The 19,510-nt window shown below is 38.2% G+C and overlaps 3 protein-coding genes across 4 annotated transcripts; all 3 read left to right on the forward strand.

The window, feature by feature from the left end:
• Window positions 1-1,401: 1,401 nt before the first annotated feature.
• Window positions 1,402-3,304, forward strand: cwc15 (CWC15 spliceosome associated protein homolog). Its single transcript, XM_014027973.1, has 7 exons — window positions 1,402-1,472; window positions 1,822-1,963; window positions 2,103-2,215; window positions 2,307-2,401; window positions 2,480-2,590; window positions 2,691-2,818; window positions 2,920-3,304. The coding sequence occupies exons 2-7, from the start codon at window positions 1,833-1,835 to the stop codon at window positions 3,047-3,049; spliced, it is 708 nt and encodes a 235-aa protein (XP_013883427.1). The 5' UTR covers window positions 1,402-1,472; window positions 1,822-1,832; the 3' UTR covers window positions 3,050-3,304.
• A 659-nt stretch (window positions 3,305-3,963) lies between these two features.
• Window positions 3,964-12,122, forward strand: mtmr2 (myotubularin related protein 2). Its single transcript, XM_014027974.1, has 16 exons — window positions 3,964-4,236; window positions 5,833-5,935; window positions 6,029-6,052; window positions 6,195-6,261; window positions 6,396-6,490; window positions 6,560-6,661; window positions 6,834-6,938; window positions 7,016-7,099; window positions 7,176-7,325; window positions 7,407-7,595; window positions 8,816-9,001; window positions 9,072-9,278; window positions 9,390-9,482; window positions 9,566-9,679; window positions 9,856-10,032; window positions 10,112-12,122. Exons 1-16 carry the CDS (start codon window positions 4,160-4,162, stop codon window positions 10,274-10,276), a joined length of 1,938 nt encoding a protein of 645 aa, XP_013883428.1. The 5' UTR covers window positions 3,964-4,159; the 3' UTR covers window positions 10,277-12,122.
• Window positions 12,123-14,015: 1,893 nt separating this feature from the next.
• Window positions 14,016-19,392, forward strand: fam76b (family with sequence similarity 76 member B). Of its 2 annotated transcripts, none has more exons than XM_014027955.1 (10): window positions 14,016-14,543; window positions 16,004-16,068; window positions 16,185-16,239; window positions 16,385-16,540; window positions 16,624-16,817; window positions 17,287-17,337; window positions 17,426-17,503; window positions 17,611-17,743; window positions 17,852-17,953; window positions 18,287-19,392. In XM_014027955.1, the coding sequence occupies exons 1-10, from the start codon at window positions 14,457-14,459 to the stop codon at window positions 18,374-18,376; spliced, it is 1,011 nt and encodes a 336-aa protein (XP_013883409.1). In that variant the 5' UTR covers window positions 14,016-14,456; the 3' UTR covers window positions 18,377-19,392. The 2 variants fall into 2 exon arrangements, with proteins under 2 accessions (XP_013883409.1, XP_013883408.1); XM_014027954.1 differs by having other exon boundaries at window positions 14,019-14,543; window positions 17,608-17,743.
• The last annotated feature ends 118 nt before the right edge of the window (window positions 19,393-19,510 follow it).

Below are 19,510 nucleotides of genomic sequence, written 5' to 3' on the forward strand. Positions count from 1 at the left end.
ATACAAATAACTCCTAAGACATTATTTTTCTCTATCAATGTTGGACCTTTTTTATATAACTAAACAGTAAAGCTTTAGAAAAAGTCAGAAAAAGAACAATCCATAACWTGCTTCATTTTAAAAATAAGCTGTAGCTTTAGTTGTCATATGGGAGAGTATTCACTTATGTAGATCATACTACACAGTCTGCATTTTTTATGACAAATTGAGTTTCTTATAGCATTTATGCATTTGTGATTGTTCACTTGACTTTAAAAAAATAGGACAAACTTAAAACTGGTAATTTATTTTGTGATCATCGTGTTGTTTTTTTAAATCTTATTCTAAATAATAATTGATCTTGAATTGTTTGCAATATGTGAATCAATCTAGAAATATTGTTTCTGTACTGATCTCAGATTTTGTCTTTTAAGACACTGAGATTATGTGAATCAGTCAGTGGAGTTTTTATCTTTTCACTTGCTTTTTTCCTACAACTTGCGCACTTTGTAAAAATGTGACCAAACTACATTCTTAAACATCTAACAAGTGGAATAGAATCACGCACATCGTTCGTGGTTTTCATTTTTTTTTTATATAGCTTGTAAAACTCACATTAGTGTGGTAAATAACTTTAGTGCTGTATGTTCAACAAAACTAGCGGAGCAGCTTAACAATTGCTGCATGAATGAGCACAACTCAGAGTAACTATAAATTAAAGACAAATGTATTTGTCATAGCATATAAAAACCAGTTTGCTTTCTGTTGTGTTAGAGATTTAGACACAGACTCAAAATATATTAAAGTTATTTCTTAAATAAGTGAAGATCCAGCCAAAAGACTAATTTAGGAGCATCTCTGGTTATATTTAAACTTGTTGAAAATTTTTAAGCTCATTAAAACTATTCTAGTCAAAAACACACATATAAATTAGTTACAGATAGTTCAAGTGATCTTTTCCCCTTTAAAATCTGACTTGTGTGCTGTCTTCTTTTAACAAGTATGCCTGCAGTCTAGTTTATAAAGTTATTTTTTTCTCTACATATCAGTTCATATCCAAAGTACACAGTAGGAAAGTTTATTGTTCAATAACTCTTTTAAAGTTTAAGCAAATATTAAAAAGTAATACTTCAACAGAAGTTTATACCTCCATGGTTTTTACTCATCTTAAATCTGCCCCCTATCGGCTCCACTGCGGCACTGCAAGTATTTAAACTAGCAAAGACAAATAATTTTAATTTATCCTCTCATCATTGGAATATTCTTTCAGCCAAAAAAAAAGGGTTTCCACATAATGTATAAATTTTGGTTGATATAGGTATATAGATATATATTGCTTTATTTTACTTTGGTAAATAGTATTTTATAGTTCCTGTCTAAAGTGCACAAATTTCCCACTGTTTTTGAACACATCTTTTCCTTTTGCAGAGGTTTGACCCGGAAGTGACGCCACATTGTGTATTGGATGTCTTTTGTCGTGTGGTAGCAGCTTTGTAAGTGTTTTGGCTTTAAAATGCGATATTTATATATAAACATACAGATACTTTATCGTAGTTGTAATTTASTATTGTTCTCATTTGGAAATCTCCACCGTAACATACTTAAATTCTAGCTGCTACCGAGCTTGTTAGCGTATTAGCAGGTCGTTAGCATTAGTGGCTAAGCAAGCTAACTTGTCAACTCTGGCAAACAAATATCATATGCCTGGTAAAATGCGATTTAAGCTCCACGACATCATAAAATCAAACTTTTGTGTTATTTATATGCTTATAAGAACGTCACTTCTTAATAAAACTGTTATATCTTATTGATATATAGTGTTGTATATATGTTACGTTTTAGAGCCATCAAAGATGACTACAGCTGCAAGGCCAACATTTGAGCCGGCAAGAGGAGGGAGGGGGAAAGGAGAAGGTGATCTGAGTGCCCTCTCCAAGCAGTATTCCAGTCGAGATCTACCTGGTCACACCAAGATCAAATACAGGTCAGGAGACCAAACATGAACTGATCAGCACCGCACAGTCCCATCACCCTGTTGGCATTTGTGGTCTAATTTTGTGAGTGAATTTACTCTGGAATCCTGACACTTAAGTTATAATTCCTTTTATTTTCCCCTTAACTAGGCAGCCCACCCAGGATGCCCCTGAGGAGGTGCGTGCCCGTGATTTTCGCAGGGAGCTGGAGGAGAGGGAGCGTGTAGCTGCACGTGAGAAGACCAGAGAGAGGGGACCACGAGGTTCATGTTCTAATGATAAGCTTACAGTTTAAAATATTTCAGAGCCTCTCAGGGTGTATCCTCCTAACTTGTTTTGATTTTATTTCTTTAGAACACACCACATCATCATCATCTTCATCTTCAAAAAGGCCCAGGCTGGATCAGATCCCAGCTGCGAACCTTGATGCAGATGATCCTCTCACTGATGTAAGACCTTGCATTAAAACTCACATTGAGCTGCCATTAGGTCCCTTTACTGATTTAGCTTTTTTTTTTTTTTGATAGGATGAAGAGGAGGAGAACTCTGACGAAGAAAGTGATGATGACGACACTGCAGCTCTCCTGGCTGAACTTGAAAAGATTAAGAAAGAGCGGGCTGAAGAGCAAGAACGCAAAGTAAATAGTTCACATTTATATGTTTGCAATGCAGCTGAAAATCAAGTAAATTACAAATAGTTTTAGAGAGGAGAAAGATTTCTCTGTTGTTTTTTTAAAGGAGCGAGAGCAAAAGGCAGAGGAGGAGAGGATTCGAGTGCAAAATGTCTTGAGCGGCAACCCACTGATTAATTTGGCAGGACAGCAGCAACAGACCCCAACTCCAAATACATTCAGAGTCAAGAGAAGGTACCTCAGACACACACAGACTTTCTGTCTGAATGATTGTTTGAAATGAGAAAAAAAACTTTCAATTGTTACCATCCTTAATTTAATCTCTGTCCTTCCAGGTGGGATGATGACGTCGTGTTCAAAAATTGCGCCAAAGGAGTGGACGAGGCTCGAAAAGAGAAGCGTTTTGTCAACGACACGCTGCGCTCCGAGTTCCATAAGAAATTTATGGAAAAATATGTAAAATAAAGGACATGGTGTTAACCTTATCTGATTATTTTTTTAAGAGCAGATGTTTTTTGTTTTCAGCCTTTGAATGCTTGATGTCATTTATATACTCTTAGATTCATTAGAAGCTGTACAGTCAGCAAGTAAATCGCTACAAATAAGTGAGCTTGTGAGTTACATCCGCAGTGTAAAATGTGAACATTCTGTATTTTATTTTTCTGTTTTGTTTTTGCTTCCCTTTTTTTTTTAAATAAATGATGACTTTGCTCCCCAAGATTTTTTGTTTTCTTTTCTTTTGTTTGTTTTAGTTGCACAGAAATACAGCTGTTAGTGGTGGGCTAGAAAAGTTCACTTTTATAGGACTAATGTAAAAAAACATACCTTCTTAATTTTGTTAAACACTGCAAGAAAAAAAATGTGTTGTGGAGAAATGTTTGTTGCTGAGTATGAGAAGAAACGTGTTGTTTGGCCACTAACCACAGTAAAAGAAATTATAAAACCAATTTGTCACTTAATTGTAAGATTATCTTCCATGATCACTACCATTATTAGGTGATTATTTGAAAAACTGAATAACTTTAGAACATTATCAGAAGGAATTCAGAGTATTTCCTCAGGAGTGATTATTGTTTTTCATTTGGTTGAATGTAACAAAAATCTTGAGAAGAATAAATGAAAATCTGACTAAAGACTATGATTATGACCACATCAAACTTGTTTGGCTTATTTTCTGCATAGCCAATGTACATTTCAACCAGAGCATTATTACAATTTAAAAAAATACATAAAATCCACACATGCACTATGAACATTTCGAAATATATAAAAAGGGCTGCAGTAGAAGCATTCTGCCAGCAGGGGGCGCCGCGTCATTCAAAAGGCTCATGCGACCACTTCGTGAGGGCAGTAGAAGCAGTCTGCCAGCAGGGGGRGCCCTTTTTGACAGGAGGAGGTGGAGATTGGGAGGTAGCTGTGTGACTGGGAGTAAAAAATGGCAGCTTCCGTTTGCTTGTGGTGTTTCGCTTTGCTGGAAGAGGGAATGTAAAGACAGTGTCTTGTGGAAACAACTGATTTCCTTCTCAAACTCTTTGTTCGCGCCACTATTTTCTTACTCTSTCGTACCTGGAGAAGATGGAGAAAAGCGGGAGCGTCGACAGCTTGGGCTCGAACAAGCCTTCCCGACAGCCGAGTGTTGATTCATTGTCCAGGTAGTTGTCTTTGCTATTTAGATAGCTGAAAGTTTTAAAAAACCGCTGCATGGCTTATTATTTAGGGTTTATATAGCTTAAAGTGACTCCTTTTAAGTGTGCAATCTTTTAAAAAGTGAGTATTAAACCAGCATGTTGACAGCTCTTCACTGAGACTGTTTTCTGTGTCACTTTACATAAATTAACCGAATAACATATAATATAGAAAGAGCTATAACAAGAGTAATCTTGCAAATAAGTGGAAAGATTTGAAGAGAATAAATAAAGTAATAAAATCAGTGGGTAAATATGCAGGTTTTCCTGTGGTTTTAGGGGGACTGTATGACATGTTCGTGGACATAAGTGACAAATTTAATAAAATAAAACATCTAATTGYCCTGTGAATAATGAGAATTTACAATATTTTTTGTCACATAAAATATTTTCCAAAGGAGGGGGTCAATGGAGCCTTGTAAATAAAATCTTGCAGCTGAAACATATTTAACTCCTAGTATTACAAAATGCAAATACAAGTCTTAATATTGGAGTTATCACTATAACCAGCACTTCCTCATATTTACAGAAATCCAGCTGTATAAATTTGGCATTAAAAGTATTAATTTTATGCACACCTGTTTCCTTTTCTTCACTTCTCTCTTTCCTGTTTGTTGAACCGAACCTTTAAAGAAAGAAAGTGTCAAACTGAATGCATAAAATAGTAAAATAAAGCCTGTTTGTTAACCTATTTTGGTTCTGCACAGTGCTTTACAGTGTATCTCCTTCACACAATGGTTTCTGTCATATATCTCAGCACAGCCCTTTTTATGTTTTCCCTTATGCAACCGTCTTAGACACCCAAATGATGTTTCATCACGAGACAGTCGGCTGCTCGTCTGGCTGGTGGTTTGATCAGTGAATAATGTGACTTTTGCAACTAAATTTGCAGGAAAATCTAAATAAATTGCTTAGCTGGCCTCCTCAGTGCACCACTATGATTGGTAGTAGTGGGCGTATTGATCAAAATACAGATAGTATCAATAAAGTGAGACTCTGTATCGGATGCTCTCTAGCGTTATGATAATTTTGTTTACACTTTGTTGCGTCTGTGTGAAATGGAAGCTGATTTTTGTTGTGTTGTTGACATGCTGTTGTTACATTGATTTTTTTATTTGTGTGTAGTAATAGGATAAATATGTTATTACTTTAATACTATTGTTTTATATTGTTGTAGTTAGTTTAAAAAGTTTTATTTGCCTTTTTATTTATTTTATTTGTTCTGTGTTTTATCATAATCGATTAACTAAAGGCAAAATCACAAAACTATTCAATGAACTTGGCATTTCAAGTAAATAAAAGTATCTGTGATACTAGCCTTGTATGTACTTGGTACCGGATCAATACCAAAATTCCCAGTACTGTCTACCACTAATGACAGCAGAAAAAACTAAAGGAGAAACAGTTTGATTTTGTTCCATACAGAGAGATGTTTCGTTGGTTAGTTTGTAAATTTAAAATCAGATGTTTTTGTGTGTTTTACAGCTCAGCTGTTGGTTATAATAAATAAACTGATAGTTTGCTCATAATCAGAGAGAAAATCATTTTTTTATCTGACAACAGCAATTCCACATCTCGCTCGGACCGCTCGGCTCAGGCCAAACCACCGTCCGGTTTATCCTCTGACTCCGTGTCGACCTCTGCAGAGTTTTCTCCAGAGCTCAGGGTTAGTAGCCTCTATGATCAGTATTCTGCATCTTCATTAAAATAAGTTTTGAAAGCTGACGCTCAAGTCTCTCCTCATTTATACATCCCTCAGGTGAAGCCCAAAGCCACTGCCAAGGTACGCCACTGGAATCATTTTAATGCCTGCTTCAGAGTTGTGTAAATTTAAAGGATTAAAGAGCCAGATTCAAGACTAAATTTATTTTTGATATCAAATGACTGCTTTGCATTAAGTGAGAAATGATTTCTGATGTTTGCAGAAGGTGCTTAGAGATTCAGACAAAGATGAACTGCAGTTACTTCCAAATGAAACTGTGCAGGATATGGGTAATTTTTATTTTTATTTTGGTTTCTTTGCTGCACTCAACTCTAATCAGAACATCTTTCATACATTAAATGCCACTTATTATTTGAATAATATATAACATGTTATTGATTTTTTTTTCATGCTGTCTCTGTAGCACAAGACACCATCTACTTCTGTCCTTTCACCGGAGCTCTGAGGGGAATGGTGATGGTGACCAACTACAGGCTCTTCTTCAAATCCATGGACAGGGTATGTGAGGAAAAATAGAAATGAAAAAGGCACATTAAATACTTTTGCTCATGTGTTGTTTGTTTTCAGGAGCCAGCGTTTTTGCTGGATTTGCCTCTCGGAGTACTGAATCGTGTTGAAAAGATTGGAAATTCTTCAAGCGGTGACGTTTCATACGGACTAGTTTGCAGGGTGAGTGAGTCGGTGAAATGAGCTCAAATATTTGCCCCTGCTTGGCGTTTCAAGGTTAGAAAAAAGGGAATAGAAATGAACAAACCTCTATTTCACAGCTCAGTTACATTTTACTGCTGTGAAACGATACCCTCCGAGTTTGACCGTGACCTGCCGCTCTGCCTTTCTGCAGGATATGCGTAATCTACGGTTTGCTCACAAACAAATAGACGACACGCTGAAGAAGTGCATTTTTGAAGTCCTGGTGAAATTTGCTTTTCCTGTTTCAAACGGGCTGGTGAGTGACTCTCAGCTGCTCTGTTGCTGTCGCCCTTCACGGATTTTCAGCTGATTGGTTTTCTCCTCTCTCCGTAGCAAATCTTTGCCTTTGAATATGGGCAGGTGTTTCCTGAAAATGGTTGGAAGGTGTATGATGCAGTCTCTGAATATAAAAGAATGGTAGGTTAAAGTAGTAGGAATGCTTAAGAAGCGTCAAAGGAAGCATTTAACAGCATTTTCTCTGGTTTTTGTAAAGGGGATACCCAATGAAAGCTGGAGGATAACAAAGGTGAACGATCACTTTGAGCTGTGTGACACCTACCCTTCAACTCTGGCTGTACCAGTCAACATACCAGACGAAGAGCTGAAGAGAGTGGCAGCTTTTAGAGCAAAGGGCAGGATACCTGTAAGTAACTTGTTTCTGCAGCATCAATGTCCTCTCTGCAGCAGCAGGATGTTCTCATCTGTACATGCACTCTGTTTTCAGGTGTTGTCTTGGATTCATCCAGAAAGTCAGGCGACAATAACGCGCTGCAGTCAGCCGATGGTTGGGGTGAACGGGAAGCGCAGCAAAGAGGACGAGAAATGCCTCCAGGCCATCATGGACGCTAACGCTCAGTCCCATAAACTTTTCATTTTCGATGCTAGACCCAGCGTCAATGCTGCCGCCAACAAGGTCGGTTACTCTGAATCTTCTCAAATAATGTATGCAGTCATGGGGAAAAGAAACGCTTGTTTTCATGAAGTGCAGGGAACCCTGTTTGTGGGATTGTTGTAGGGGTATTGTGGCCTATTCGTACGARGTTTCAGTTCATTGAGATTTGCAGACYTTTGTTTCTGCACAACGATCCCACCACAGCCTTTCAGTCAGGTTGAGGTGGACTTTGACTGGATCACTGCAACATTTTGATTCTTTTTTCTGTCCCTCCTGTGCTTCATTTTGATACAACTTCATGAACCTAAGTCCTACTGCCATGAAGCTTTTAGTGTTTTTTCAGTTTCTTTGAGCATCTCGCAGTCTGACCTTGACGTATGTTTCCTGAGACGTTCACTCCTGTGATGATTGACAGCTGGGTTTCCACTTGTGAATGATCTCTCTGTAGACTGATGGGTTTTAAAATGTTTAGAAATTACTTTTAATCTTTGCCAGATTGAAAAGCAACAATAGCTGCTTCTCTATTAGGGGTGCACTGATTTATCAGCACTGATTTCCTTAATTTTTGGCGATCACCCGATACTTGGATAAAATCAGTGGAAAAGATCAGCTTCTCATCTCCACAAAGGTCTGAAAATCAGCCACTCTCCCGTTTTGCTCTGCTGTAAACACCACCCCATGTCCAGTTGAAACAAGTTTGTATTATTACAAGGGTATTGTTCACTGTTTTTCAATAAAAAAAAGATTGGATTGTTGAAGGTGTATTGTGACCTTACAACACCAGACAGTGTCGGCTATTTAAAACATTGGTATCGGCCAAAATCTTAATTGGCAGGTCAGACTTTTTAAAGATCAGTGATCGGCTAGAAAACTGCAMTCAGTGCACCTCTATCCTTTACAGTCCTTACTGTTGTATTTGTTAACACATCTCCAGGGTAGCTTACTTTAATCCTGTGAAATCAGCAATGAAAGACTTCTCAAAATTTCCTAATTGGCTTTGGTTTTTGTTTAACAACATAATGGACTTTGTTGTGTGTTTTTGTACACTTGTGCTTAGATTTTAATATTTTAAGACCACGTACAAACCCAGCTCATTTTTATTATGTCTGGATACATGAAAGCATAGACTTTCTTTTCCCTTTTACTGTAATTATTAAATAACTGCATTTGTTTTAGTTGGTTTCTTCAGCAGGCTGCACACAGACCTCAGCTAACAACTGAAAACTCACTTCTTCCTACAGCTGAAAGGCGGTGGATATGAAAGTGAGGATGCATATCAGAACGCCGAGCTTGTGTTCTTAGACATTCACAATATCCACGTGATGAGAGAGTCACTCCGCAAGCTGAAGGAGATCGTTTACCCCAATATCGAGGACTCGCACTGGTTTTCCAACCTGGAGTCCACTCACTGGCTTGAGCACATCAAGGTATGTACGATACCGTGTTTAAGATGGTTCTTATGGTGCCGTGTTAATTTCCGGACGGTCTGTTTTGCAGCTGATCCTGGCAGGAGCGCTGAGGATCGCAGACAAAGTGGAGTCTGGGAAAACGTCCGTGGTGGTGCACTGTAGTGATGGCTGGGACCGCACGACTCAGCTCACCTCCTTGTCCATGCTCATGCTGGACGGCTACTACCGCACCATTCGTGGCTTTGAGGTGTTGCTCGAGAAAGAGTGGCTAAGCTTTGGTCATCGCTTCCAGCTGGTAATCAATAAGTTTCCTGTTTGAGGCAATTCCTGCACACAGCCACACTTCTGCTTTCTAACGGCATCGCTGAACTCGTGATTTCCTCTTCTCTTTTTTTTTTTTTTTCAGCGGATCGGTCATGGTGATAAAAACCACACGGATGCAGACCGTTCACCTGTTTTTATTCAGTTTATTGACTGTGTTTGGCAGTTGACTCACCAGGTAAAGCAATAAGTGTTGGAGGACGTTACATATATGTAGAAACAGATCTTTGAAGGATAATAATTGGATTGTTTTTACTTAAGTTTCCTGCAGCTTTTGAGTTTAATGAATACTTCCTGGTTACCATCCTGGACCACCTGTACAGCTGCCTGTTTGGGACGTTCCTGTGCAACAGTGAACAGCAAAGACTGAAGGAAGTAGGGTTCATTAGTTTCATTTAGTTTTAATAATTGTTGGATTTTTTTGTATAATGCTTATTTTTGATTATTAAATCTAGCTTAAGTCATACAGTAAATAAAARGAAATGCAAGCAACAAATCATGAACTTTATTGCGACTTTAATACAAGATGTATAAACTTTTATATTCTAAAGGAGATCCCCAAGAGAACGGTGTCACTGTGGTCCTTCATCAACAGCCAGCTGGAGGACTTTACCAATCCTTTGTATGTGAACTACTCCAACCACGTACTGTTCCCCGTCGTCAGCTTGCGCCACCTGGAGCTTTGGGTCGGCTACTACATTCGTTGGAACCCTCGCATGAAACCTCAGGTATGTCCCGAAACCTGCTTTTTCGTTGATTGCCTTCCACCATGAGCTCCGAGCTTAACAAGTTGCTGTTTTCTGTAAGGAACCTATTCACCAGCGTCATAAGGAACTGCTAGCGAAGCGCGCCGAGCTTCAGAAAAGGGTCGARGAGTTACAGCGGGAGGTGACTAACCGCTCGGTTTCCTCTTCCTCCGAGAGGGCGGGCTCGCCCACGCGCTCCATCACTCCGGTGCAGACCTTTGTTTGACACCTCTTAACGTTTGTGACTCTGTCTCAGAAGCTCAGTCCTGCCTTCCTGCCTGTGAGAGGGTGCCATGCAACAGTAAGAAAAACAAAAGAGGTCACACCTGAAACCACGGAGGATCTGAGACATGCTGCCTTTTTAGTTTACACACTACCAATAAAAGAGCAAAGTATTGTGTTTGCTTTTCTCCTAAATCATATAGAAAGGACAAAATAAATGAGGAGTGTGTAGTTTATCAATGTACCAACAATCAGTGTTTTCTTTATAGTACAGGAAATAAGACTCGGGTTAAATGTTTAAGTCCTGTATGCTTCATAGGAAGACTCACTTTATTCATGTGAAAGCACTACAGCTGTTAAATTAACATGAAATGTGCAGCCAAAGCAAACTGAGGGGTTGTCCGCACCGGAACGTTTTCTTTGAGAGTATGCAAAAGATTGTTTTAAATATATATTGTTTTAGTCTTGTGTCCACACAGAAAAAGCATTTTATGAGCCCTAAAGTAGTATTTTTATACGGTTTCCTGAGTGAAACATCACCCTTGCATTTTTTTTTTTTTATAGATGGACAAAATGCAATCTTTTGAAAACGATGTCAGTGGCCCACGTCTAATCTAACTTATAACCTGGAAGCATTTTTTTTTGTTTTGTTTACATTTTACACCAAATGTTCCTCTTCATATGGATATGCCACACCTTGTTTACTGTTTTTGGTGAATATTCATGGTTGCGTTACAGGCCTGTTATAGTTGCTACAGCATTTTGGGTTGTTTTTGTGTGGATGAAGACATTTGTTGAAACTGTGTTGTTTACAAAGACATTTTAAAAAACAATTGTTTTGGAAAAACTGCGTTTCTGTGTGGACAGGGCCTAAACCAAATTTTCTGTTCAGGAGTTATTAAATACTTTGATCTGTAGCCAAAAGTAGTCGACACGTAAAAACACATGGGGTGTATTAACAAAAGTTTACTAATCCAAATATTTAGACTGTTGTGACCAAATATGTGTTTTATTTCATGAACACARGATGTATTTAACATTCCTTTAACTGAGTGATGTAGGTTTTGTAGGTTTACTTTTTTCTTAGAAGCTAATGTTATTTATTATCTTATAGTCCAGTCTTGTATTTATCTTTCTCTTTCTGGTGTCATAAATAAATTACACACAATTCCGGGTTAAATGTAATAAACTGCAAAGAAATGCAATAATMYATCTCTCTACCAGTAGTAATTTACTGAGTTTATTTCTGTTCATGCTTTTGTTACTTTTGAAAGCTTAGTTTTATTTTATAGGTMTTTTGGTTTAATACATCTACAGTTAAAATTAGCATCTGTGCCTTTTCTGGTTGATTGGGAATCTAACACTAGTAGTGTGCACAGTTTGTATGTTAATGATAAAAATACTGTTGGTGTGTTTTACTTAATGTGCGACCTCTTGTATGACACATGCAACTAAGCCTCTGTTTGGTTTGTTACATGAGTGTAAATGCACCTCACATTTAAAAATGTTGGTTAAATGCTTCGTTTTATTCTGAACTACTGTAACTCAAAAAATGTTTAATTTTTAGTGTAGCTTTTCAGACTTCCTAAACCCTGTAACAAACTAAATGTTCCTGCATTTTGTACTTTCTATATGTCATCTTCTGCTTCTATATTATTTGCATTGCCACTAACATCACTTTGGTTTCTCTTAAGTGTACATTTATGTACAACTATTAAAACCATCAACTTCCACACAAGTGAGGTTATAAGCACCTTACTTTAAGGTTTGGGTTAAATCATTCTACTGCATTGTCAAACAGTATTGTCTGTCAAACTACATTAAACTAATAAAAGTGAAAAGACAACATAGTCTAATGTTTTGTCATTTTGTGTTTAATATTTTTATTAGGGGGAAAAAGTGAAGACATGGAAATACATGGTACAAGTTCTGGACATGCTTCAACAGTTTTGCATTTTCCTCTTTATTTTTTTTAAACAAACACCCTCACACACACACACACAAATAAGTGGAAAACGAAATTAAAAAAGAGAACACAAACAAAAGGGTAATATGTGAAACAAAACTAAATCAACTACTGTATATTGAAACTTTTTTCACAGCCAAGATGATATCCATTAAAAGGTAAACTAAGAAAATAAATCAGCACTCAAATTTTGGTGGTGCAATTTATATAAAGCAAATGAAGTTAACAGAATAAAACAAAAATACAAGGGTAGGAGAGTTTGGTACAGAAGCAGGGGATGGTGCCTGATTAGTTTCAGACCGATGCAAATAGGTCCAAAAAACTTGCCATTTTTTACTAAATTGGTTTGGTATTGTTTTGTCATTTTAAAATAATGTATGAAAAGAAAAGAACAATGACTTTGCTGATATGAACAAGAATTGTTAAAAAACTAAAATTAGGACAACCAAAACATGGGTAGATCATTCAAAATCAACATGTATAATATCCCCAGAGTGTTGCTTTGACTCATTCATGCGTGTTTGAGAAATCCTTGAATCTCATGTAGCCAAGTGGAGCTGCCTAAACACTTGCTGGTACAAAGCTCCGTCTATTTACACAAAGCTCCTCCCTTGAGCTCAGTCTGAAGCCAAGCTCCCGCCCCACAGAGTATTGTTTGAAAACATGCTGACATGGGAGTGTCAGAAACGGTAGGAGGTTTTTAAAGAGACATACCAATTTCAAGGTGTTTAGACCAGTGGTTCCCAAACTTTTTGTCTTCTGACCCACAAAATATCCATGGCAAAAACTTGTGACCCCAAATATTACTGGTCTGAGTACACAAACTTCATTAATAACCCTAAAAACACAGGCTTTTTGACAATCTAAACAGCTTGTACACAAATATAAATACTTATTTTTACTTATTTTGTGTTTTTGTAATAATTATAGGTAAACTACTATATCAGCAATTATTTTATTACCCTTTAAATTGATTTCTGGAGATTATCCAAGGTGCTTCATGACCCATAATTGGGTCCCAAACCCAACTTTGGGAACCAAAGTGCAGTGGTTCCCAAACTTTTCAGCTTTTGACCCACAAAATAACACTAGCCTGTGCCACCAGTTATTTTTGGATGATAAACATTTGTATCAGGTCAACTAAACATGGGCATAGTAACAATATTTTTATACTACAGTTATCCATTTTAAATATACTAACCTCTCTCCTTTGTAACAACTAAGGCAAAAATGTAATTAATTCAGAAAATCTTTTCAGGACCCCACCTTGATGTTTCAGGACCCCATTTTGGTCCCCGACCCCAACTTTGGGAAACACTGGTTTAGACTGTGATGCAAAGTCAAATTTATTTTTGATATACAGGTCCTTCTCAAAAAGAAAAAAAACCTTAAAATCCCTATTCCTAATTTTAATTAACTACTGCTTTTAATTAAAATTAGGAAAACAAAATCTTAAAATCCCTATTCCTTTCAATGAATCCCAAAAAGTGTAATAAAATTACAGCACGACCAAGCTGAACATTTTTATATATAATTGCTTTAAAAAGAAAAAAGAAAAGAAAAGAAAACGTACAGAATAAATTATAAACAAGAAAATGTGTTTTTTCACCTGTAGTTATTACATATTGGTGGGACTACTTTATGTGATGTGGAAACGCGTTGCCTTAATCCAGAGCTGTGATTGGCTGTGCTCATTTCAAAATGTGAYTCCCGCGGATGGATGTTGTGTTGCAATAGGCTTCCTTCCTTCTTCTTCGGGAGCTGTCGGCCACTTCCGGTTACATGACGACTTACAGCGTTGACACAAAAAAAAAAAAAGACGGAAAACACAAGGAAAATTAATTTCTTGGCGAGAACGGCGGAAACTTCACCTTACGGAGTTGGTCGTGGTGAAAGAATTGAGCGGTGGCGACTTAATCGAAAACCGATGTTAGGTCAGGAAGGTTGTATAACGCAGCGACCCCGGAGTATCTGGAGTTTATTGTTCTTCTTCGCCTGCTCCCTCCATCTGAGCTATTTCTGCTTAGCCCCCTGCGCTACAAGCTAGCTGACGTTAGCCAACGCTGGATGCCAACACTGTTGTTTGTGTGCGCTCTTAGCTCTCAGTTTAGCGAGCAGCTTGAATAGAAAACAGCACTGGTTAATCCGTTCYGTTTGCAGCTGGACTCGGCTTTCCTCTGTTAGCTCGGCGGCTCCGGTACCAGTTCGGTCGAGGGAAATGGCAACGTCGGCTCTGTACGCCTGCACGAAGTGTAACCAGCGGTACCCCTTCGAGGAGCTGTCGCAAGGCCAGCAACTGTGCAAGGTTGGACCGTGTGTGTGAGACCGAGGGGTCACTGTGTGAACGAGACATAAACAACAACAAGCCTGATGTGTGTGCGCGCGCGTGTGTGCACGCGCGTGTGGTGTTGCCACCATGGGCAGATTTAGCAAAGCTAAGATTATGTAACAAGTTGGAAAACCTCCATGAATGCGTTTGTCAGCTCTTAGTGTACATTTTATTCATGTATAAACTATAGAGCTTCACAGTGAAGTCAAACAACAAGATGTAATATATGAGATAATGCAATACGGAAAAAGACCAATAAAAATTAATGTTTCATCTAAATAAAAACAGAGTAGAGCAGAGATTTAAATGTCCTCATAAGCTCAAATCCGTAAACATCTCAGAGAAACCAAATGCATGAKTGAGACGGGACCAAACTATTAACAACTTTTTAAAAAATCAACCCAAAACAGCTGTGTTTTGGACATTTTGTAAATAATCCAGAATAGATTTTCTGATTCTCATAGCTGAAGTTGGTGACCACAGTGTGGCTCTTGAAACTCTAAGTTATGGTCCTTTTGTGATCTCCAGTAATAAAATAAAATTTTAAAATGGTTCCTAATGATTTAATCACAGTGAATAAAACCKGTATGCCTAATGAATATAAACAGATGTTTATGTTGTATGTGTTGTCACTATTTTCGTCTTTTAAAAAGTTATTAGCAGCAACGTTTGTGCACCTAAATTGGCAGGTCTTGGGTCACTAGTCTCTACCATTATTTTGTGGGTTGAACATTAAAAGTTTTGGGAACCAGCGTTAATTTAATAGACACGATGAAAACATGAATAACGTTTTACAGGTCTTTGATCACGTTATACAGCTTCACTTAAACATTAATCTTAGCGATGGGTAACGTACAAAATGAATGGCAAAAACTAAACCTTGAGGGACGCCACAAGTAAGACCATTCCTTCCTATTAAATTGAAATATTCTCACCCCACCTTCTGAATACTTGCTAACTTGCTTTAGAGTAATTATACTGGGAGTGTTTGATAATGTGTTGCTCTTGCAGTCTTTTCTGTCATAAAAAAGGTGTTTTAAATAAAACAAACCAGAGGTTTTTACTTCTTTTCCACCCACGTCAGTCTGAATCACTCACTCTGTTATGTGGTAAACTATTTTCTTTGCTAATGCATTTAAAAAAGAAAACAAATACCAGATGAAATCCTTTTTAAAGCATGCTTTTCTTCCACAATATGTAGGAAAATGTGTATGATGAAACTTTTTTTAGTTCATCAAAAGTCAGACGTTGGTATTTTCACTGATGTTGTAACCAAGAGGTATTGCACCACACACTGACACACACTCACTTAAAAGTCTTTCTTTTCCATGTCCATCATGACAGTTTTTTAGTCATGCTATGCAAAGGAGGATGTGGAGGGTGGGGGAATAAAACAAAACCAAAAAAAAGGCATTTCTTTGATTTTGGTCCTACAGGAATGTCGCATTGCACATCCAATAGTGAAGTGTACGTACTGCAGATCTGAGTTTCAGCAGGAGAGGTGAGATTGTGTGCCAGTAATTTTGATTCATTTTTTTTACTAATGCAAACACAGGAAGTTTATTTGCTTTTTGGTAAATTTAATATAACTTAAATCTTTTGTTTGTTTTCCTGCAGTAAAACAAACACAATCTGTAAGAAATGCGCCCAGAACGTCAAACAGTTTGGAACAGTAAGTAGTTTTTTGTTTGTTTGTTTTCCATGTAGCACTGCTTTATTCTCAGCACAGATTAAACTGATCGTCAGATTATTCATTTGGTGTTCATCTGTTGTATTTTGGAACTGAATGATTTATTCAGTGTGTTTTGTTTTTGTAGCCCAAACCCTGCCAGTACTGTAACATCATTGCGGCTTTTATCGGGACAAAGTGCCAACGCTGTACCAACTCGGAGAAGAAATATGGACCTCCACAGACCTGTGAACAGTGCAAACAGCAGTGCGCCTTTGACCGCAAGGAGGAAGGCAGAAGAAAGGTGCAAACCTCACGCACATGCAGTCTTGAAGTCACAATAAATGTGTTTCGTTGAGGTTTACGAGCCGCTGCGTTTTGCTGCAGGTGGATGGAAAGCTTCTCTGCTGGCTCTGCACGCTGTCGTACCGCCGCGTCCTGCAGAAGACGAAGGAGCAGAGGAAGGGCTTCGGGTCCTCCAACTCCTCGTCATTAAACGAGAAGGACCACCACTCCAGATCGCACCATCATCACCACCATCACCACCACCACCAACACAGACACAGCACTTCTCACCACAAGTACGTCCTCTGTTGTATCACTTTTTGTTTGTTCCATCCCCACAAATTGCTTTGTACCCACTTTGGCAGCTGCCCACACATTTAAGATTTAGTCTGCTTGAGCACGCTTTGAAAACATGGGAAAATTTGGATAATTTTAAAAATTATAAATATTATTTATCATCTGTATGATTTTTAGAACCAGGTGTCAGAGAGAAGAGCTCTGGTGCAGGTGTCAAAATACAGCTTGAGATAGGTTGGAGATGCCTGCGACATCTCTGTGACTATTTCAATCGAAAACTTGCGGCACAAATTGTTTGAACATGTTCAAAAACTCAAGCGACAGGACTGTGATTCTGATTTCAATCCAGAACCCTGAGAAAGTCGCAGATATTCTGGAGACTCCCACATTCACTAGACCTCCTTAAAGCTCATAAAGTAATACTTTTAAAAGTTGCTCTTTTTACTGATTTCCTTCTATCTTTCGCAGACTGAGTGGGAGCTTGAGTCCCGAGCAGGAGCCAGGACTTTGGAAGCAGAGGTACAACTATTATTTTTAACTTGAAAATGTATTTTTTTGAACAATGTATTATTGTTTTTCTTTATTACTGTCTGGATTTGCTTTGCAGCCATAAATCGTCTTCAATCCAAAAGGAGACTCCAAAGAAGAAACCAAAACTGGAGATGAAGCCATCTAACGGGGACAGGTATGTGTGGCAGGGCGTACAGCTGATCTAATCTAACAAGATGGTTGGAGAATACATCAGACTTCATGCTCTTTTCTTATTTGTTTCCTCTTTTACCTCATCAGTAGTTCCATCACTCAGTCCATGGATTCAGGCGGAACAGACAACTTCATCCTCATCAGCCAGCTGAAAGAGGAAGTGATGTCACTGAAGAGACTTCTGCAGCAGAGGGATCAGACTATTCTGGAGAAGGACAGAAAGGTGGGCTGCCAGCCTGGGCCGAGCCCCCAGCTGTGATTACTCAAACCTGCACAAATGTGCGTTACTTTGCTTCACGTGTTGTTTTGATGAGGAATTTTCTCCCACCAGCTTACAGAACTCAAAGCAGACTTTCAGTACCAGGAGTCCAATATGAGAGTGAAGATGAACCAGATGGAGAAAGCACACAAAGAGTCCATGGAGCAGCAGCAGGTGGGATTACAATCACTGTTGGTTTCTGTCACGTCATATTTACCTGCTAATAAACAGCTAACCCTTTTGTATTTTAATAGAAATGTTGCTCTATTTTTTTCATTTATGATTATTGTCACATGTCAGAAGTTATTATTTGTTAATTAAGTGAATCAACATGTTGTAAAAATAATTAGTTGCACAACATTTTTGTTTTGATAACAACTAAGTTAGCTTAGTGTTCAGACTTTTGTATTTTCTCCTCAAATCAGAATCAGGATTTAGGGAAGTGCATTCATTAAAAGGTGTTTTCTTTAAATGATCACTTCCTCTGTGTTTCATGTGTTTCCGCAGACTAAGAACAGGGAGCTGATGAAACAAGTGGCTGCCCTTTCCAAGGGGAAAAAGTTTGACCGGACAGGAAGTTTGCTGCTGTTGCCCTAACAATAGGCCGGCCATCGGGTAACGACAACAGAGTGGCTTCATTTTCTGTAACACTGTGAGCGTCTCCTTCCTCTGTTTCCTCTTTGTCATCTACGTCCTTCGCTTCTTGAATTACTGAAGCCAGAGGGCATGTCGTACAAGGAAACCAGCTGTTACATTAAAAGAAACCTCTCTCTTAATATATACACTTTTTTTTAGATATTTTATGTCGCGTTTCCTTTGGATGCGACTTTTAGATGATGTGGAGGTCGAAGCCCTCGTTTCTACACTGCCGGGCCAAAACAAAAAGCATGTTGCGTGCTTTTGTTGAGCACGTTGTGGTGACTCTGTATCCACTTGGTTTTTATGGATGTCATGCAATTATTTATTCAACTGTATTTCTTAGCTTTGTTTTTATTCCTCAAGACATACTGCGAAAATATCCCACGTTTTGGGGTTTTCGATAGCAATTAGTTCTATTTTTGTAAACAGATGCGATTGTGGAAGACACTCTCTCCTCAACAGAGACCTACGTGCAACTTTATCATGTATGCAAAACGCCGGGTGGGTTACTGCTGGGCCGCTGCTCAGAAAACTCAGAATTCAGACAACCAATGAGCACTCTGAAACGGCTAAATGCCTCTTTGCTGCCCACTTCCTCACTGTGTGACAGCTTTGCTGTTTCTCTCTACTGGAACGATTGTAATACTGCATGATTTTACTGCCAGATACCAGAAGGGCGTTGTGGTCGGACTTCTTTACCCTCCCTTTTACTTAGTTTTTTAAGAATCACCTGTAAATGTATTTACTGGGGTCAGCCATTGTATTTCAACCATTGCTTCTGTCAGTTTTAGTGAGTACAGTATGTGTATGGTATGGCCAGTTGACATTAACATGTCTGTAGAAGATGCTTTTTAAAGGAACACACCTATCACCTTACATTACTGGGCTGGTTTCATACTGTGGTGTTCAGGATCACTTTTGTACTTTTTTTCAATCTGAAATGTTTAAAACTATTAAAATTGACTAAACTGTTATTGAATGTTTCTTTTGTTTACTTTTTATCCATTAAACGTCAGGTTTTATAATAACACAGCTAATAAAATGTAGCCACTTTACACTTATGCCAGTTTAGAGTCAAATAACCACCAATAA

Source organism: Austrofundulus limnaeus, unplaced genomic scaffold (genome assembly GCF_001266775.1).
Source record: "Austrofundulus limnaeus strain Quisiro unplaced genomic scaffold, Austrofundulus_limnaeus-1.0 Scaffold704, whole genome shotgun sequence".
NCBI lineage: Eukaryota > Metazoa > Chordata > Actinopteri > Cyprinodontiformes > Rivulidae > Austrofundulus > Austrofundulus limnaeus.